Here is a 21,548-nt window from a genome sequence, read left to right as displayed (position 1 = left end):
TGTAGGCTTTAATGGCCTATGTTAAAATTGAGACGCTGTATTGAATATACATAATCCATTCTTAATTTGAGACGACTGACCATTTGCTACAAGTATTAAATCCAGAAATGAAGCTAAGAGATACATATGTCGTCACATCTTCGTATAGTGACTAGAGTCCTACCGATAATTACAATGATCAAATATTTAAAATGCACGACAAATTCAAAACTAGAATATAGACAAGATCCTTATTCATAGATATTGACATGTGAATGCACACGAAGACGTACGTTAATGGTTCTTCGTTGTACCATTTACATTGTTCCACACTATGTACACATGGACAGAGCTAGTTATTTTATTGTAGATAACGTGTGAATTTAAAGTAAACAATGTTTCCTATTGAAATGACGAGTTTTACCATGAAGTTTAAACTGTTAAAATGATTAGTTTAAAAGCCACTCGTGCTTTGATGAATAAAATTTAACATTCATTATAAAAATAAAAGCCACTCGTGCCCTATTGTTACTATTTCTTTAGTTACATAAGGACTGACCCGTAATTAAGATGACTTGTGGGAGACACAATACATGTTTGATAGAGAGATTCGAGTTCATTTATGTGTTCCTTACTTCGACAAACGGGAAGAAAGCTAAGGAAAGAAAGGAAAACAAAGTGGAAACAAAGATAAAAGACGTCTGATTCATTTGCTTATGGAAGCTCTTCAGAAAGGAAACATTCATCCCTTCTCGAAGTCACTCCACAGTTTGACTGATGCGAGAATTCATAATCGTTTCTTGAAAGTTTGTTAGAAGTTGCATTTTCTAGGCCATCCTCCTTATCCCGTGTAGTGATATCAACTACTCTCGCCGGAGAGATATCATCACTATCGTTTGGTGTATACACTAAAGTAAAGCCACATTTCAGGACATGGCAATTTCCTACCTCACTCGCACCATCTGTGACTTGAAATCTGAGTGAAGCCTTAGAAGGAATACATCCATTCCCATGCTTTTCCACGTGACGTTTGTTAATGTCTAGCCAACTTGTATAGCCAATAAAAACATGATCAGACTTAATAGTCGTGGCTCATAGCCTGGTTCGCTCCAACCTCCAACAATGGAACTAAAGCTGATACATGGCCCATCTTCAGTTCCGAACTCACAAGTGCATTTCACCAAGAAACGATTGCTTTGATGTTGGTAGTCCGGAAACAATATAACAGCGCATAAAGCTATCCCAGTAAGCCTACTATCACACCAGTGCCGAGGTAATTTCGTCTGTAACAATGCTCCATAGGCTTGGTGATCGAATGATGCAGGTACTTCACATCCAGGAAAGCAAGTGCTGACCAAAGATTCCAAAACAAATCCCTATAAAACAAGTTACACCAAAACAAGATTATTAAACTGCATATTTCCGCAGCATAATTTGAATCTTTTTAGGAGATAGAATAGTACATACCCCATTGTAGCGATTCAGAGCATCTGACATCATCTGGCTTTTCCTCCAAGTGAAAGATATGATGTTACTTTCTGCAACTTGATCCAATTTGTTGCAGTTTGTGAAAATGTATGTGCAATGGATTTTTCCTGTCACCATGAGAACCGCTAGAGGGCTTCCAACTTCTTCCAGTGAGTCACAACCATGTGCATCTAAGCACTTGAGGTTTGGTGGAAGCACCGACACAGATTTAAGCTTCTTGCAATTCTTCAAGTCAAGCCATTTCAGATGATAAAGCTGGCTGATGTTAGCATGCAAGCTCTCGATATCATTTCCACTTAAGCATAAAGACAACAATGAGGAAGGTAGGTAGTAATCACTTAAACTGTTTGGAAGCGTCTTATTTGCAACAGAGTGGCCTTGTGACTGAATACACTGCAATAATATTGGCATCTGCTTAATGGCTGTTCCATCAAGCAGCAAAATCTTTATTGATTTCATGGTCTCCTTCAACTCTGGAAAAAACTTTAACTTTGAGCAGCCAGAGAGTATTAGCTCTTGAAGAGATCTTAGATTTCCAAGACAATCAGGAAGACTTACCAATACTTCGCAGTCTTTTAGATCCAATAGGATTAGTTTCTGAAGGTTCTCAATGGAGGTAGGAATACACTTTATTGCCGTGCCTTGCAAGTAAAGAGCTTCTAAACATTCTGAAATAACCGGAAATTGTTCAAAGTTCTTGCAGTGACTTAAGATGAGAGTCTTTAGGGATTTCAACTTAAACTCTGGAAGAGACACAAGACGCGTGCATCCTCCCAGGTTTAGATAAATCAGACTTTCCATTTCTTGCATCTCTTGTGGTAATGTTTTCAATTCTATGCAGCCTTCAAGATTCAATCTTCTAATATTATGAGCTCCTATTAACCCTGATATATCGCATAGCTCACTCGAGTGGCTGAGATCGACCCATTTTAGTTTGGATATTTCCTGTGACCAAAAACAAAGTCACTCATTAGTCAACAATAAAAGAAATAAACTTACTAGACAGAGGCTGCATTTAGGCACACCTTACTTTCCTTCCAAAGTCGTGTAATTTTGCTGTAAGGGAGGTTGAGCTCGATAAGATTCTTAGGGTTAAATGCTTTTGAAAGCTTCTTCAATGGGAATTGTAGCCAATAGAGATATCGGACATTTTCCATTGAGCATTTAAGTCCATCTGGGAAGGTCAGTTTGCAACCAACATCACAATCTCGAGAGCATTGTGAATTGTAGACTTTGAGGTACCGTAGATTGCACATCTCGCTGAAGAATTTAGAATCTAAGGTCATGTTATTATCCATTTCAGACACGTCCAGCAATATACCCATGACATTGTCCATTTCCTGATAAAATAACAACACATGTTAGAAAATCACACAACAAGCTCTATCTATTTAACTCTAAAATTCCTAATAGTAATGAATACTTACCGATTCTGTGACTTTTTTCCTTGGTTGATTGACATATCTCATCCTTTTATTTTTAGCCGCAGCATTAAAGCTTTCATGATTCCAAATCATTTGGTATCCATAGTTATTTTCATTAGATAAGGATGAACAAAGTTTTTTGGCGAACGTAGCCATTAAATCATGCATCTCCAATCGACCACTTGAGATGCTAATTAGTAAGTTGCCTGCGAAATCTCTTACTTCGCTAGCAGCATCATCGGCAGAATCAGGATCTTCTGTATCCACTAAACTCCTAATGTAATATTCATCCCCTGATCCAAAGAACCAGGCTACGACAAGAAAAACTTCTTTCTGTTGATTGCTCAGATCATCATAACTTGCTCTCAATAGATCCTGTATATACGGGATGGGAAGTTGTGCCAGAGTATCGAGTCTCTTTGGCCACTGATCCTTGTCTATCGAAAGAAGCTCCCGACCCAATATCTTGAGAGCTAAGGGATTGCCTCTGGCATAATCTACGAACTTTGTGGAAAGATCCATGAGATTCCCCGGGTATGGACAGTTGTGATCTTCAAAGGCATAAAAGCTGAATTGCTTTAAGCCATCTGTGATATTCAATCTTGGGACAACATAAGTATACTCGAACTGGCTTATGGATATCTTGTCACGCGTAGTAATAACAATCCTGCTTCCTTTCCTAATCCAGTTAAGATTCCCGAGAAGACCTTGTATTTGTTTCTTGCTACTCACGTCATCGAGAACAAGAAGAACTTTCTTCTTCAGCAGCTCATCCTTTACAGAAGCGTACGTCATCTCTTCAGTTATATCATTGTAAGTGTCGCTAAGCAACTCTTTCAGAATCATTCTCTCTAGGGAATGCGTCCCGTATTCCTTCGACTTCTGACGGATATTCACCATATGCAAGTGACGCTGGAAATTGTGTTTCCACTCATCATACAATCTCTTCACCAGTGTGGTCTTGCCGATTCCGGGCATCCCTAAAACCCCAACAATGCGAGTTTCCTTGCGGCTAAGGTCCAACTTTTCTTTTAGTTCCTTGAGGCGTTGGCTGAGTCCAACGAGCTCAATTTGATTTTCAGGATCTACCATGTTTCTATTTTGTGGGATAAAGCTTGAACCTGTAGAGGTATTTGTGCACACCATTTTATTTTTTTCATCTCCTTCTCCTTGTGAAATTATCTTTATTACTCTCTGAACCTCCCCAACGATTTGATTGATTAAAAGTTGTTCTTCGCTGCAATAGTAAAAGTTTGAATAAAAAGTTAATTTACCATTATCAGTGGTAATAAAGGAAAATTTAAAATAAAAGATGTGTCAAACTTTAGGTTTTTGGAAAGCGTATGATCCAACTTCAGGTCTAAGGTAGATTTTTTTTGCGGGTGAAGGTCTAGAAAAATTCTTTGGTTCAAATTTTATTTCCTTAATTTATTTTGTTTTCTAATTTTAATTTTAATTTTAATTTTAATTTTAATTTATTTTAAATAAAATATGACACGACATATTGTTGTATTTTGATTAGTTATTAAAAAATTGGTTATTAATCATAGTTTCTTCAAAATACATTTTGTCGTCCTAGACCTACGTGACAACTCTCAACAAGTACCACTAACACGCTACTCCTTGGTTTCCATATTATGTTTCTTGTTCTTCTCTGTATTCCGCTGTAGTATCATCAAAATTAAAGTCTGCGTAGAATTTCCAGATTCTAGGTCTTTCAGTTAAGAGGGCAGTTTTGTTTCCCCTTAATTAAGTGGACAATTAATAATAATAAATTCGCGTACCTCTGCCCGTCGTAAGTGATGCCTAAAATTAAGGGAACAGACTTCAAAGCATCAGTCCATTTTTTCTCCGTCACATCATCAACATAATCCACCAGCACTCTAAACTTGTCACCAAAGTCTCCCATCTGCTTTTTAATGGTGTATGGAGTCACGATGTAGAAGATGGGAATGATCACGAGTTTCTCCGCATCCATGCATTCTTTCATCTTTACCAGCTCTTCCAGACACCAACTTGACTCCGTATACCTTGAGGAGAAAATCGCCAGTGCGATCTTCGACTCTTCGATTCTCTTGAATAAAATTTTCTGGTTACGGCCTTTCGGCTCCATGTTGTCTGTAAAAACGTTGATCCCGTTTTTTACCAAGGCCGTCCTGAGATAGTAGACAAAGGTATACCGTAGTTCACTTCCCCGGAAGTTGATGAACACTTGAGGTTGCCGTGAGGCCTCCATGGAATATCTTCTCAAAGTGGGACTTTCTTTCATGATTGGAATCTTTTTTTGATAGACGATGCAAATCAATTTGTAAACTTATTCAACTTAAAAAGTCATGTATAATATAATAACATATGGACCATTTCAACATAGACCTTCATTTTAAATTAAGAGCAAAAGAAATCACAAGTAAGAAGAGAACTGCGTCAACCTTCCGTAGAGCATGCCCCACTTGCTTATACAATTATGTCAGGAAACTAATTGTCTCTTCGAGCATAAGAAAGAGAAGGTCACAACTTCTTAGTTTTCCCCTTTTTCTCTCTTTTTTTTTTTTAATTTATCTTTAATGCAATCTTTGGACCATTGGTTTATGATCTTCCTCGACATGAAACCGACCTCCCTTATAAATACAGATTCAAACTTGAAAACAAGAACTCAACCATTCTGCCAAGAAAATCTTTGAAACAAACTAACTATCACCACTACTTATGAAGCTCAAAATTAGAAAATAACGTCAATTCTATTTATGACTCTTTAAGTAACAATAACAAAATAGAGGATAATATTTTTATAATAACAACTAAATTGTTTTTGTGACTCTTTAAATGTATGCGTGAGCATATATATATATTCGAGAATCTTGTAAAATCTACCACTTTTTTGGAGTTTTCTTACAATCTTTACCACAAAAAGTTTCCTCCTCTTACAAAATCTACCACATTTCATTGTCACATGCACATTTGTGGACGAAATTGCCCTTGATGGTGATAGACTAATGTATCAGATAAAAGACAATTGGTGACAGACTTTTGTTTTTGTCTCCAGATCTTGTCCCAGAATAGAAATTCTCTGTTGCGTCTATGTCTTATCCTCGATTTCATCATCTTGCTCCATTATTGTGAATCCCACATCTTGTCCATCAATTGTTCTCATTTAAAGATTTTGAATTTTATTAAGATTTTTTGCCATCTATTTTGGTCCACAGATTAGTTGAACGTTATTGTCTTCACCTTCACGTTTACAATTGCATATAATTTTATTTAAATAATATGTTATATCGGGGACAAGTTCATATCGAATGAGTGATCGAATTAGATAGGGAACAAATTTAGATCGAATGGTAGACAAGATAATATGTTATAACTGGATTTTTTTATTATTTTACAATATAAGAAAAAATGAATAATTCAAATCGGTGAAGACAATAATGCTCAACTAATCTGTAGACCAAAATAGATGGTGAAAAGTCTAAATAAAATTTGAAATCCTTAAATGATAACAATTTTGTGGATAAGATGTGGGATTCATGATAATTTTGAAAGATGATGAAATCGGAGACAATATATAGATACAACAAAGAATTTATGAGAATTTATGATGAATAAATTGGGAGACAAATTTAATTGAAAGTTACATGTAGATAATTTGTGCAGGTTGTCAGGGGAAGTGGGTGAGAGACCAAAACGTTTCGTTTTGTCTTCGGAAATATAATGATGTATGGTTAAAACATACGGATTTCGAAGAAATAGAGATTAAATAGAGAAAAAATGGTGAGGACAGTACTGACATTTCAGATCGAAATGTGGTATGATGTGTAAGAGAGGAATGATTGTGATAAATTGCATAAAGAATTGAGAATAAATAGTAAAGTTTATAATTTTCCCTATATTTTCTCCGTTTCAAAAAAAGTATCATTTTAATTTTTTTATCATCAAAATAACTTAATTAAAATCTAAGTTCAATTATATAAACCATACGTGCGTTAACTTGTTTACATCGGCTGACTCATTCATCCACAAACATGGAAAAGTCTTGCTCTTTCCTAAATTTGTTAATGACTATCATAAACGGTATCCTAAAAACTGGGGCGGATCAAAAATATTTATTAGCTGGGGTATATATATATTGTTGGGTTTGGGTCATATTCTGCATCTTTTTGGACAGTTGAATTTCGTTTCTTATAAAACTTCGTTTAATTGGAATAACCGTGCGAAAAGTAAAAGTAAGGATGAAAGACTCGTCGCTAGAGATTAAACATATTGTAAAAAAAAAAAAAAGACACATACATATTGTCCATTTGAAGCAGCGAGATATTTTGCAAATATGTACAATCGTTATCTTTTATTAATTAATTATTATTATTTTAGAATATTTTAAGTTGTAAGAATTTAAGTTTTTATTATAAATAACCGTTTTAGGCTCTTATTGTATTGGATTGTTTTTATTAATAAATTAAAGAACTTTTGATAAGCTTTGAAAAAAATATTCTCAAACGAAGTTTTTAAAGTCTCTGTTCATTGGAATCTATTGATCTCCGATAACACTAAAATTCCGAGTTACGATTATCCTGCTTGAAATCCATTGATACTCAAATTTACTTTCATATTCTATCCTTAAAAGCTTCCGCTAAATCAATTGGTATCAGAGCAAAAACTACGTCAGTGATAGGATACAAAAGTAATATTGACGTAGCGGAAGTCTAACAGATATGTTTTATTACAAACAGATTTGCATGTCTAAATGTTTGTCTTTTATAAATATATTTTCTACTACTAAAAGTTTTTTATATGCATCATTATTAGTTTGATTTGTCTTTTAAAAAATATTATATAAACAAATTTAAAATATTTTCTTTGAGTCTTAGTTTATTTTTAGAAAATTATGAAATTATATATTCATAATTATATTTTTTTAAAATTTATATTTAAATATATATTCTCTAGTATCTTGACTAAATAAAAAAATGAAAATTTAGTTTTCGTTATATATTTAAAATTTGGAATTAATATAAAATCAATCATTATACATTATATCGATTAAATCTGAAAAATTTAATTGTAATTGTTGTTTCATATTTGTTAAATTAAATAATCAAATTATTATTAGTATTAATATTAATTGATAAAATAATAAATATTTTTATTTTAATTTCCTTAATTTGCTAAAGTTTATGCAATTACTAGCTACTTTATTAATGGTTTCTCGATTTTTTGTCTTAGATAATGCCTATATATATGAGGTCTCTGTATTATTTTTAGAGTATTTATAATAAATGATTATAGATTTGAAAAGAATGTACAAACTAACCTTGAGTCACAGTATCTTGTCGGAAACATGTTGGAGAACACGTGTAATTACGTAAATGTCCTTTGTAACATGTTATTTTTCCGAAATACATGCGATAACATAATATCCTCTTTTTATCTTGTTATTTTCTCTTATTACATAGTATTTGTAAAAACCACATAGTATTTTTTGTAAAAAACATTCTATTCAGTTTAATATCTCATTTTATCATGATATTTTGTAGTAATACAAGTTTTTTATTAAGATCACACGTGATTTCTTTAAAAATATATTCTTATTTTTTAGTAATACATGGTTTTTATTAAAATCACATATAATTTTTGTTTTTTAAGATTCTGTTCATGTAAAAGAATTTCATAATAATGTTTTTTCTTAAAAATTCATAACGTTTTTTGAAATAGCATATTTTTAAACTAAATATTACATGTGAAATTTTAATGTTACATGCTATTTTGAAAAATTACACGGATGTGTTTCGTTTACTGTTCATCTTACAACAAATGAAGGGTAGCTTTGTTATTTCCTTTCTTCCGACAACGTGGGTCCATGGTTATTTTGTAACAAAAAACTTTCTCTCTACTAGTTTCTTAATTTGTATGTTTTATTTGGTTATCTACTAATATTACCCTTATTTTTATATGCAAGTATATATTAATTTATACATAAAAAAAATAGTATATGTCAATGTATACATGTTTACTAAGTCCAATCAACCATTATTTACTTTGCTTCTTCGTCTTTTCCGATTTTTGTCAAAGGTGCTTTCGTTCTCCTTTGATGTCAACTTCTAATATCTAGAGAAAATTCAATTTACCAATTGAGATTCAACTTCCTCTTCTCTGCAGGAAAAAAAAAAAAAAACTTCCTCTTCTTTACCTAAAGGCCAAAATCATTATCGGTGGCACAAAGGCGATGACATACATGGTGTACATAAGCTTCCACAAAGGTGAAGATAGAATCCGGTACTCCTTCCTCAGCCACTTATCTGCCTCTCTTCGCCGGAAAGGTCTGATCTCTTCATCGTCGTTTGTCCATCATTCTTCCAATGAGATTAAGATAGAGAAAACAAAATTCAAGGCTTTTTTGGTGGTTATCTCTTGGAAGTACGTGTTATCCGCAGAATGCCTCGATGAGCTTGCAGAGATTGCTGATCAAAATGTGGTGGTCCCCGTGTTTTACTGCATAACTCAATCGGACGTTAAGCATCAGTGCCGATTGGACATTTTGAGAGATACGTTTCCATTGGAGGATTACTCAGCCGAGAGGGTATCCCGGTGGATATATGCTCTGAACAAAACGACCAAATCATATAAATTAAGGTAACAGTATAAAGATTGCAGACGCTCAATTTGTTTTGCTAACTTAGAGATACCATCATACCATACCATGCAGTCTTCCATAACGGATATTTTTTAAAAAGAAATATGAATTTATGAACGGATCATGTTATTTATACTAGTTGTGTGTGCTAGATCACTATAAAAACAGGTCTATAAATCAGTTGTGAAATCCAATCACCAGTGTTTGATGGTTGGATTTCTACAGTCTTATTTTGTTTTTGTAAAGACCAAGTTCTTTCCAATCGTGCTTTGCCTTTTTTGTTTTTACTAAAGTTAAAGCCTAGGAAAAAGACCGGTATGACTTAAATTTTCTACTGCCTAATACTTTTTTTTGCTACAAGTGCTGTAGATTCTGTTTTTTTGTTTTTCTCTCCTCTAACTTTGTATACTGCATCCACTAGTTCATGTCTGTCAATTTAATAAATTTTAGGTAATGACCATCCTAATGCAAATGATAATTAATTTGAAAATTTATTTATAAGTTAAAAGATTATGTGTAGGGTAAAAGAATAACATGGCATAGGCTTGATGTATACAACATACCCAATTTATTTGATAATTAAGTTAAGAGTTTGTCCTATTATTAGTTGACCTCTTCTTTAATATAATCATATAGGATTAGGTCTAGACCCCAAACCCTTGTTGCAATAAGACTTGAAAACTCTAATTAATATGGCATATGCTTGACTTGGGGATTCGGTTCGGTTCATTCATTTATGTTTGTTTTTCTTTGGTTTTAGAGTTTAGCATCTATGTAGAAACCGAAACAATTTTGGTTCGATTCTAGTGTTTTTTGTTCTTAAGTTTAGGACCTATTTACATATTTTTAGTATTTTTGATATTTTGCCGAGTATTTTTTGGTATTTCAGATATTTAATTTGGTTATTCGATAAATAAATAGCTAGAATGTTTGGATCAATAATCACATGTTGGGCAACAAAAATATTTTAGTTAGGTTTAGATTTAGAATTTAGGAACCAATTAAGTGTATAATAATTTTGGTTCGGTTCTTTTTTGTTCGGTTTTTATGTTTCGAGTATTTTGCCAAGGCCTAGGCTTGACGTATACAACATACTGTATGTCTGTATCTAATCTTTATATTATTAAAAAAGAAGTACATTTGTACTTTTTTCCAAAATCGTTCACTTAATAAATTACCATTAAAATTATATGTCGAAAGTGTTTAATTGGAATGAGAAATGATAAATTTGGAATTAAAACAATTGAAAGTGTCTTATTTCCTTTCATTAATTTAGAAATATTTCAAACCTAACATCTTGTTTAATCATATTTTCTAGGACATTTGAATCAATAGATAGTAATAAATAAAATACTAGATTTTTGTAAATGTTGTGATTCAAATTTTTTAAAACAAACATAATTTACCCAATCAATGAAGAAACAAAAGTGTGAATTGAACGTTCCACATCGGTTAAATATATTGTGTGGTGGTTCAAAGAAAATTTTATAAAAGAAATTAAAAAGATTCGAAATCTAATGAGTAGAAAGCTTGATTTAATAGATATCCAAATGTCTATAATTTTTAGTTGCTTTAATTAGTTTTCTTTGAATCATATAATTTCTCAAAAAAAAATAATATCATAAGAATGTTTTTTATATAAAGAAATCTTTGATTTTGTTAAGATTTACATCATAAACATATATATAGAAAGAAACCGAAATGTAGTCAATTGTTTACTAATTACAAGTTTGAAAGAACATTTTATTGAACAAATAGTAAAGAAAAAAGTTAATCAGAAACAATAAATAAGAACTTTAGAAAAATATATAAATTTGCACTGGTTCATAAGTTAACCAAATTACAATATAATTAACTATTAATTTGTTGTTCAAAAAAAAAAATTTAACTATTAATTAAAAACTTTTGTAATTTAGTGTAAAATAACATAAGTAATATCTTCAATATATAAAGATGTTTCTAATAAATTAAATATACTCATTCGATTTGAGAATAATATTTTCAAAAGAGAAATTATATAGATTCTTATAAATATATAAATTATATATTTTATGAAAGTTTTGTAAAAGTAAAAGTAAATATGGGTTAATTTGCAAACTTTTATAAATAAAAGGTGGTAATTCAAAAATAAAAATCGAATCTATTAATATTTATTTTTAGAGGAAAACATAGAGAAATAAATTGAAATTAAAACAACTTATTTATAAAGTTCCTCTATGTAGAAGCAAAAATACATATAAGCCTGCATATTTTAGTTTTTTTATCACATTGACATCGTGCATGGCATCTTAACATAATATGAGTCGATGTAATGGAATTTTGTTCAAGTAGAAATTGGTCGTTGTCCCTCATTATTATACACATGTTTAAGTTTAATTAAGACACATATGTTATCACCGGAATGTCTAACTATATAATTGTGTTGGTCTCAACTCTCAAGGAGGATGGATTATGGTGCTTGTGAACTAGTGGAAGACATTGCTAGGGATATGTATGAAAAGATTTTCCCTACCAAACGAATTGGGATCTACAGGAAGATGCTGAAGTTAGAAAAAATTGTTTACAAGCAACTATGGGGTATCCGCAGCATAGGCATATGGGGTATGCCAGGCATAGGAAAAACAACACTTGCCGAAGCAGCATTTGACCAATTTTCTGGTGATTATGAAGCTTCTTGCATCATCAAAGACTTCGACAAAGAATTTCTTGCGAAAGGACTTTATCATTTGTGGAATGAATACTTAGGGGAAAATATAAACAATTCTTTTATCAAGTCCGGACAAAAAAGACTTCTTATCGTCCTTGACAATGTTCTTAAACCTCTGGATGCAGACGCTTTTCTTAATGGGTTTGATTGGTTTGGTCCAGGGAGCCTGATAATCATAACCTCTAGAGATAAACAAGTACTAGTGCAGTGTGGCGTCAACCAAATATATGAGGTTGAAGGTTTAAACAAAGATGAGGCTAAGCAACTACTTCACGGATGCGCATTTGGAATAGACTGGAGAAAACAGAGTGGGTTGGAAACTCTTGCACCTTACTATATTTCTGTCAAATATTTTAGTGGAAACCCTCTAGCTCTTAGCCTTTATGAAGAAATGTTGTCACACATGAAGTCAGATAAAATGGAGGTTAAGCTCCTCAAGCTCAACCACCCTCCACCTCAGATTATGGAAGTATTCAAGAGCAATTACAATGCACTTAATGAGAACGAGAAGAGCATGTTTCTAGACATTGCTTGTTTCTTCAGGGGAGAAAAGGCGGACTACGTGATGCAACTGTTTGAAGGATGTGGATTCTTTCCACATGTTGGAATATATGTTCTAGTGGATAAGTGTCTGGTGACTATTGTAAAAAGAAAGATGGAAATGCATAATCTGATCCAGATTGTTGGGAAGGCGATTTCAAATGAAGGAACTGTAGAACTTGATAGGCATGTCAGACTATGGGACACTTCAATCATTCAACCTCTGCTAGAAGATGAAGAAACCAAATTAAAGGGTGAATCTAAGGTATGTTATGAAAAATGTTAGATATGCTATATAATTTATCTTATAAAAATTTGATTTTGAGTATGATTTATTGGACTATCTTGTGTTTTCAGGGTACTACTGAAGATATTGAAGTCATATTTCTAGACATGTCTAACTTGAAATTCTTTGTCAAACCTGATGCTTTCAAGAGTATGCATAATCTTAGATTTCTGAAGATTTATAGTTCTAATCCTGGAAAGCATCAGAGAATTCGCTTTCGAGAAGCTCTTCAGTCTCTTCCCAATGAGCTACGGCTACTCCACTGGGAGGATTATCCTCTACAATCCCTGCCACAACATTTTGATCCTACGCACCTTGTTGAACTCAACATGCCTTACAGTAAACTTCAAAAACTTTGGGGTGGAACCAAGGTAAACAAACTTGATATATGCTCTTACTTTTGTTCTATAATTTTTGAATACATAAAGCAATTTTCTGTTATCTCTTCTTGTTTCAGAACCTTGAGATGTTGAAGATGGTCAGGCTTAGTCACTCGCAAGATCTAGTTGAAATTGAAGAACTGATAAAATCTAAAAATATTGAAGTAATCGATCTCCAAGGTTGTACAAAAATACAGAGTTTTCCAGCTACAAGACATCTACAACATCTCAGAGTTATTAATCTTTCTGGTTGCGTTGAGATCAAAAGCACACAGCTCGAAGAATTTCAGGGCTTTCCAAGGAACCTGAAAGAATTATATCTTTCTGGTACTGGGATAAGAGAAGTGACATCATCAATCCACCTCTCCTCACTTGAAGTTTTGGATTTGTCTAACTGCAAAAGACTTCAAAACTTGCCCATGGGAAAGGGTAATTTGGCTTCTCTTATTAAACTCATGTTATCAGGGTGTTCAAAGCTCCAGAATATTCAAGATCTCCCAACAAACCTGAAAGAGCTATATCTTGCTGGGACCTCTATAAGAGAAGTTCCATCATCAATCTGTCATCTCACTCAACTTGTTGTTTTCGATGCCGAGAACTGCAAGAAGCTTCAAGACTTGCCTATGGGAATGGGTAATTTGATCTCTCTGACTATGTTAATTTTATCTGGCTGCTCAGAGCTCAGGAGTATCCCCGATCTTCCACGGAACCTTAGACATTTAAATCTAGCCGAGACCCCCATAAAGAAACTGCCATCATCATTTGAGGATCTCACTAAACTGGTTTCACTAGATTTGAATCACTGCGAAAGGCTTCAACATCTCCAAATGGAATCTTTCGAATCAGTAGTTAGGGTGGATCTATCTGGCTGCTTAGAGCTGAAGTATATCCTAGGTTTCTCACTTCAAGACATTACACAACTTCATGAAGATGGGACCGACAAAGTGATGTTACATGGAACTCCTCCATGTAACGTCACCTTAATTTTAGAGACGTGGAGAACAAGACATGTCACTCCAATGGAAAAGAGTGGGTCTAAATTTTATCTTAAGCTTATGCCATTTGTAACCACGCCATATCGTTCAAAGTTGCAATCTTCCCTAGTGTTCCGTATGTATGCCATGGTATCTTTGTTTCTCAGTAAAGCATACCTCCTTGACATACATATACCTCAAGAGATATGTAATCTCCTTTCACTCAAGACATTGGATCTCAGTGGAAACAATTTTGGTAAACTTCCTGAAAGCATCAAGCAGTTCCGCAATTTGGAGAGCCTTATATTATGTCATTGCAAAAACCTCGAATCACTTCCAGAGCTTCCTCAAAGTCTAGAGTTTTTGAATGCACATGGTTGTGTGTGTCTAAAAAATATTCATAGGAGCTTCCAACAGTTTCCTAGACATTGCACATTCAGCAATTGCTTTGAGATTTCTCCAGACATCGTTAGGGAGATTTTAGAAGCAAGAGTTGCGCAAATGGTCATAGATCATACTCTGCAGGTACCGTCCCTCTCTCTCACTACACACATATTAGTTGTATACATCAAGAAAAATATCACATATATGACTTCTTTTGCCTTGTTGAAACAGAAGCTCATCGAAGCACCAGCATTCAGTTTCTCTGTTCCAGCATTCCGTGATCCAAATTACATCTTTCACTTAAACCGAGGTTCATCTGTGATGATACGTTTAACTCCTAGCATAGAAACGCTTTTGGGGTTCCAAATATCAGTTGCAGTTGCATTTTGGAATGATTCCTACAGTAATGCCGGTTTTGGAATCAGGTGTGTCTGTAGCTGGAAAAACAAGAAAGGCCTTTCACGTCGACTTGAAAGAATTTTTTCTTGTTGGAATCCAAAGGAAGTTGTTCAAAAAAGTCACATGTTTATCTTCTATGATGTCTCGATGCATCCATGTGTTGTTGATGGAAATGACTTCAATATATTGGATGATGTGGTTCATTTTGAATTGCTTCCGGTTAGCAGGGAGAACAAGATTCTTGATGATTGTTGCACTGTTACAGAGTGTGGAGTATATGCAATTACTGAAAACGTAGACCAAACAAATCTTGACTTTAGAGGACCGTCTTTTGCCTTGTTACCACCGTATAAGAAGCGAAAACGAAGTTTCTCGGGATCAGAAGACATTGAAATGGTACATCTGAGTGTTTCATATTTCATTGGTGGTTGCCTTAGTTAAGCTTCTGAAGTTACATTTGGACTTTGTTTTATATAATGTTGTAATTATTGTTGCTTCGTGTAGTGATGATTTGAATTTGAATTTTCTTTAGGAAAACCAGAGGTTGAACATCTCAAAAACCAAACAAGGGGATGTCCCAGAAAAGATAAGCCAAGCCGATACGGCTTATCTCACATCACCTTCTTTGCTTCAACGTCGGAGCCATCAGGTTTTTTTGAGCTTCAGTGAGGATGTCCCAAGATATTTTGTCAGCTATTTAATCAAGAAATTAAAATGGATTGGCATTACTGTAGTATATAGTGGATTCATGGGAGGCAAGTCTATGAGTCGTCCCGAGGTAACACAAGCCATAGAAGAATCAAGTATCTCAGTCGTCATTCTATCAAAAGACTATGTTTCTTCAAGTAAGTGCTTGGATGAATTGGTGGAGATCATAAGGTGGAGGGAAGAAAACTTGGGAAACAGAGTGATGCCAATTTACTATGAAATGGGTACATCTGATGTAATGAAGCAAGCCAAAACTATTGGGAATAGATTGGTGGAAACCTATTTGGGGAAAGTAGTAGAGAAACCAGAGCTGAGATGGATGAGAGCTTTGGCATACATTGTCAATATAGTCGGTGAATCTTCCCAATACTGGTTCGTAGTTTAATCTCTATGCATGGATGTCATCATCAACATTGATTATTTTTAGTCCTGAAAATTATTATGCAGGACTCTCAGATCGTATGAGACATATGATCTCATTCAGGATACACTATTAAGATTAGCTATCGATATAACTTCATTACGTAGCTGTTATAGTAATCCATTTGATTGGAGACGGCTTTTTTTTCCCAAATCTTGACAGGGTTGACAAAGCGAAGATGATTGAGAAGACTGTTGTGGATGTCTCAAATCAAATGAATATCTTGGAATCAAATGAAGCTGGTTTATTGTTCATTTACCAGGAAGAGGAGAACATGGAAAACTTTAAGAGAAACGTTTACGATGAGATGAACGGTGTGCGCATCATTCCAATCTGGCATGTATATGCATTTTTGTTGATTTATCTGTTTCTTCTTATTTTAAAATCACGCTTTATACTACGAGACGTGATCCACAAGTGATTACGTTCAAACTCTGTATATATTTGCTTCATCGCGATCCATTCACTTATAATATTTGACTTGTAAGATTTAGTCTTTACCTAAATTCAGTTGTATCTCGATTGGTCTTTTACGATGTCCTAGGGTTTGATAATGTATATACAGATTTATTTTTACACGTGGAAAGATTATATTGCAGGTGATTCTTAAAATTGTGGTATTGATATGCATTATTTTATTTGACGTGCAAAAAAACTTATTTGGAAGAATTGTTTTGGCGCAAAACCCTTATTTATTGCTGCCATCCTTAAAAAAAATCAATATTATTCATGTTTTGCCCCTTGGTTTTCCCATATGTCACATCTTCGTATATTCCTACCGATACTTACTATGATCAAATATTGAAAATGCAGGACCAATTCAAAATTAGGATTCAGACAAGATCCTTAATTCATCCATTTCGACACTTTAAATATGTGACCTAAACTTTATGCAATCGTGTTCATATAAATATATATGTACCATTCAATACAATTATCACATTTTCTTATAATTTAATTAAAATGATTCTATTTATACATTTTCCATCTAACTATGAATATCAAACCAATTTCAAGATGGAATAATTGTATTTTATATTTATCTAATACATATTATGCTATAAATACAAATTATTTATCAAATATATGTATTTGTTTTTAAATAAAATTATTTATAAACTAAGATTGAACAAAATTCTGTTTGCAAAACTAATCTTATATTTATGTGAGAAAGACTTTATACATTTAGAATAATTTTACAAATATAGAAGAAATCTTAACATATAAAATTAATTATTTGAAATTTTAAAATATATATTTATGGTAAGTATATTTAATATTTGTATATGTTTGGTTATTGATTTTATTTAGTTTTGTTATTTTTAATTAATTGCATATATTTCTAATTAATTATATATTGTTATTTTTACTATATATACATTATGTCTGATATAATACTTAAATATTAATGTAGCTCAATGGTTGAGAAATATGTCTCTTATTAATGATACCACATGATATGTCGAAATAGTAAACGTTATATTTCGCTGCCATAAAAGAAAATATTTCATTGCCAAAGATTAAAGAGTGGAACTTGAGGGTAAAACAGATTTATATGAGAAGATTTTGTATTCAATATATATCTATGCTTCATTTACAAGTAATTATATTTCCTTTTTATACAAAATATGAAAGGGATTGTAGTCCATCTTCAAAATTTGAATGATGACTCTAGGGTCTGAACATCTTCCATCGTCAAGGTCTTCTTGGATTGGAATTCGGAGTCAACCCTAGATAATTTGTTTGCTTGCTCTTCACACGTAATTTTCATTTTCTTCATTAGCTTTAAGGCGACTGACCATCTGCTAAAATTCTATGATACAGACATGTAGCTAAGTAGAGAATCATGCAGAGCAACTGTAATAGCTTCTGCTTGTCCAAAGACAGCCAAATTTTCATTGTTGTTATCTTTGGCTTGCGCAACCGTCAAAGACTCTTGTACTTTGACGATGACTGTCTTCTTGGTGAAATTTCTTGAGGCTAAGTATTTTTTGACCTCTCCCAGTAGATCTCCGCGCTTTCTTTCATAGAATAGGTTGGATCTCCAAAACACCATGTCCAGTCAATACTTATATGCACCTTCATGAAAGAGAGACATGATGATATCACGGTGGCTATGAGGCTCCAATATCAAATTATCCACATTAATGTCTCTGCAATGTTCCCCTCCATAACTCATTTCCCTTATTTGGTAGATATATGACTCAGATCTCATGCATGAAAGTGAATGTGAATTGTCGAACGCGTTGGTATAGTTCTATGTCCAATCTAGCATTGCTTGTCTCCCTAGGGAAGATGATAACAGCACCATTCTTGCATGTTTCCGGATCTTGTCTGCATTCTGCACAGCAACCACATCCCAATACACATTGATTACATAAAACCCAAGATGAAGCCAAATCCACATTATGAAATGCAAATAAGGATAATTTCTACAGTTTTCTAGTATGATTATAGGAATGATCAAACTTTAGTTTCCACCGTCCGTGTGCTTACGTATTATGTAACCATCCACTACCCCCTAGAGACTTAGAGACTTCACAAATTGTTTCATTCTTCTCTTGTAGTCCTGACTCCTGACAGATTAAATTTTCTAGTAAGCTAGCCATGGATAAGTCCTAGTAAAATCTGCCTCTAGGGTATATGTCCTCTGTTTCTCGAAAACAGAGAATTAGGCCGTTAGCTTCACTCACCGAGAGAACCGTCCAAGATCAACCACATTTGTTTACGGATGGAAACAAGACAAGGACCTTCACGAGTGAGTCACCCACATTGAGCAAATTACGCAGAAGAAGAAGTGGATGATGGAGAAATTAATAGGTCTACGGTGAGGTCAACGGTGGGATCATCCCTTCTAAGGTCCCACCAAGTCAGTGTAAGGCCAAGATACAATCCTTTTTCAGATCAAAACAAGAGCTACGTCCATTGATTCCACATACGTAATGATAAACTCAAAATCTATCTTGTTATATGTATGAGAGAAATGATCGTCAAATATGACTATAAATAGTGTTACAAATTTTCTTATGTTACAAAATTACAAAAGATACATAAAAGTTTAGTAAATACTATTTGGTACAAGCTCTGTTTTTTACGAGAGTAAGAATATTTAAATGTATTTGTTCTTTACATATCCTACCAATATATGTTAACTATTGGTGTAAGATTCTGGAGCCATGGGCTTATACTCAACAACTGGTCCCATTCTACTCCTGGTTTTGGTAATTGTAGCTCTGGTAAACTTCCAAACGGTAGCTTCAGTGATGAAGAAGGTTCTTTGGTCTCTGCTTCTCTTTGTTTCTCTTCGGTTTTCGCGTTTTCTTGATGCATTTGGATCTTGTTTGCTTCTTCCATAGCTATTACTTGAGGAGCACGGAACGAAGTCATCATGTTTTCTTCTTTACCAACGAAAGAAATCGTCTCGGAAGACGAAAGAGGAGAGTTAGGACATGTTTGATTCATCTTAGCTTCCATCTCTGCCCTTTGCTCCAATACTTTCAATGAAGTAGCTTTTCTATATATCTTACAAAGCACAACATCCTACAAAATTGATCACAAGATGAGCAACAAGTTTTCTTGATTCACATAATGGTTTCAAGACAAAGCTCTTGGTTTTTAAGGTACCTTTGGTAAGGAGCAATTATCGGGCATCCGAAACTCGTTCATCACCCAATCAGTCTTGCTTCCTCCTGGTGCTCTTCCTCTATAGAACACAAGCGTCTTCTTGAGCCCTATAACACGTTTTGGCTCAGACAAGCTTATGATTTTACGATCGGATCCAGTTGCTTTCCAATATCCTTTTTCAGTTGTCCTGCTTGGCCTCCCACCGTTCCCATGCTTCCTTTCCCTTGGTACAAAGAAGTACCATTCCCTCTCCCCGATTCTCGATAAACCTGTGATCAAAATTCAGACTTTCAATACACGGCTTATAGAGGAAAAAAGAATCTTTAGGGAAATGAAGAAGCCATGTACTTACCAGGTAAGTCCCATGGATCATGACGGTATATGTTAAGGAAACCAATGACTTCGACACTCGATCTCTTACCGTAAACCATGTTCTTGAGGTAGAAATCAAGAAGCTCTTCCTCAGTCGGGTGGAACCTAAAACCCGGGAGCTCAATATCTTTTCCCATCTCTCCCAATGTCTAAAAAACACTTATAAAGGTTTGGTTCTTTTTAAAGCTGTGTAAGTGAAAAAGTTGTTGGTGGTTATCACTTAGGTGAATCAATACACATTTATATACAACTAGGACCGAATATGTTGTGAAAGATTTTCTTTGTGGGGCAATACTTTGATGGAGAAGACTAAGTCAAGAGAGAAAAATAAAAATACTGTATGTGGAGGCATGAATGATTTAACATATTGAAATTTGAAGTCTTGTGAGATTTTTTATAATGTGTTTTATTTTCTTTCATATTTCTTAAAGGTTTGTGATGTTTACTTGAAAGAAGAAGAAAGGTCTTGATCAAAGTGGATGGAACCCACACGGTTTTATCTTAAGAGAATTAGAAATGGTCATATGAGGATTGGACCAGAGCTTGGTTCTTCTGTTTACTCCACTTTTTTTCTTCTTCTTTTTTTTTTGTAATTAATTAGTTTGATCATATTTTAGTGTGAAAAATGAATATAACTTTTTTGATTGTGGGACTTCCACCATTTTGTTTAATCTCAGATTGACTTGGGAAGTCTCCTCCAAAGACTTGAAGTTATTTGTCTTTGTTGGACACAACCTAAAACATAAAACAAATATTTTAAAAAATTTCTATAAAATTAACTATTTTTTTTGTTGTAGTCAAAACTAAGAAAAAAACTGATGTGGATATATATAATTAAATAAAATGTAACATCATTTTTTATCAATAATATGAATGGACAAAAACAATTATTCAGGCTTTAAAATGATTTCATTTTAGCTTTTAAATATTATGTGTAATCTAAAAGAAAAGCATGAACTCTTAGCCTCTTACATTAGTTTTATAAGGTTATGTACTAACGTGTTTTTTATTTTAGCCAAATCTTGTAGTACCAATAGTTTGTGTTGTTATCTCACCGGCTTCTTATTTTTCTTTAAGGTGGTTTTAATGTTGGAATCTTTAATCATTGAATCAACATTCTGCAGTTCAATAATAGATATGTTTTCCCATACTACTTTCTAAGTGAGAGACTCCCAATATATATTTTCTTAATTTGGAGCACCTCCATTTAAAGAACTCAACACGACTCAAACCTCAA

General features: G+C 33.6%; 5 protein-coding genes across 8 annotated transcripts; 2 read left to right on the top strand and 3 right to left on the bottom strand.

Moving 5' to 3' along the window:
- Positions 1-451: 451 nt before the first annotated feature.
- Positions 452-5,235, bottom strand: AT2G17060 (Disease resistance protein (TIR-NBS-LRR class) family; the record flags this gene model as incomplete). Of its 2 annotated transcripts, NM_127261.3 has the most annotated exons (6): positions 681-1,019; positions 1,094-1,355; positions 1,447-2,412; positions 2,493-2,807; positions 2,895-4,128; positions 4,676-5,160. In NM_127261.3, 6 exons carry the CDS (start codon positions 5,158-5,160, stop codon positions 694-696), a joined length of 3,588 nt encoding a protein of 1,195 aa, NP_179298.2. In that variant the 3' UTR covers positions 681-693. The 2 variants fall into 2 exon arrangements, with proteins under 2 accessions (NP_001323796.1, NP_179298.2); NM_001335537.1 differs by having other exon boundaries at positions 452-1,355; positions 4,676-5,235.
- A 3,684-nt stretch (positions 5,236-8,919) lies between these two features.
- On the top strand, positions 8,920-9,696 carry AT2G17055 (Toll-Interleukin-Resistance (TIR) domain family protein). Its single transcript, NM_201748.2, has one exon. It carries the CDS (start codon positions 9,109-9,111, stop codon positions 9,517-9,519), a length of 411 nt encoding a protein of 136 aa, NP_973477.1. The 5' UTR covers positions 8,920-9,108; the 3' UTR covers positions 9,520-9,696.
- Positions 9,697-11,768: 2,072 nt separating this feature from the next.
- Positions 11,769-16,867, top strand: AT2G17050 (disease resistance protein (TIR-NBS-LRR class); the record flags this gene model as incomplete). Of its 3 annotated transcripts, NM_127260.2 has the most annotated exons (7): positions 11,961-13,028; positions 13,121-13,420; positions 13,507-14,928; positions 15,019-15,212; positions 15,306-15,582; positions 15,719-16,266; positions 16,478-16,736. In NM_127260.2, the coding sequence occupies 7 exons, from the start codon at positions 11,961-11,963 to the stop codon at positions 16,734-16,736; spliced, it is 4,068 nt and encodes a 1,355-aa protein (NP_179297.2). The 3 variants fall into 3 exon arrangements, with proteins under 3 accessions (NP_001324491.1, NP_001324492.1, NP_179297.2); NM_001335535.1 differs by having other exon boundaries at positions 11,769-13,028; positions 15,019-15,582; positions 16,478-16,867; NM_001335536.1 differs by lacking the exon at positions 16,478-16,736 and having other exon boundaries at positions 11,924-13,028; positions 15,019-15,582; positions 15,719-16,322.
- A 1,121-nt stretch (positions 16,868-17,988) lies between these two features.
- On the bottom strand, positions 17,989-18,508 carry AT2G17043 (uncharacterized protein). The gene has a single exon (NM_001161051.1). It carries the CDS (start codon positions 18,369-18,371, stop codon positions 18,129-18,131), a length of 243 nt encoding a protein of 80 aa, NP_001154523.1. The 5' UTR covers positions 18,372-18,508; the 3' UTR covers positions 17,989-18,128.
- A 669-nt stretch (positions 18,509-19,177) lies between these two features.
- Positions 19,178-20,660, bottom strand: NAC036 (NAC domain containing protein 36). Its single transcript, NM_127259.4, has 3 exons — positions 20,292-20,660; positions 19,940-20,208; positions 19,178-19,855 (listed from the first exon to the last, which is right to left on the bottom strand). Exons 1-3 carry the CDS (start codon positions 20,446-20,448, stop codon positions 19,451-19,453), a joined length of 831 nt encoding a protein of 276 aa, NP_565404.2. The 5' UTR covers positions 20,449-20,660; the 3' UTR covers positions 19,178-19,450.
- Positions 20,661-21,548: the final 888 nt, after the last annotated feature.

This window comes from Arabidopsis thaliana, chromosome 2, assembly GCF_000001735.4.
Source record: "Arabidopsis thaliana chromosome 2, partial sequence".
Taxonomy (NCBI): domain Eukaryota; kingdom Viridiplantae; phylum Streptophyta; class Magnoliopsida; order Brassicales; family Brassicaceae; genus Arabidopsis; species Arabidopsis thaliana.
The sequence above is the reverse complement of the archived record's forward strand: the minus strand, read 5'-3'. Positions and strand labels throughout refer to the sequence as shown.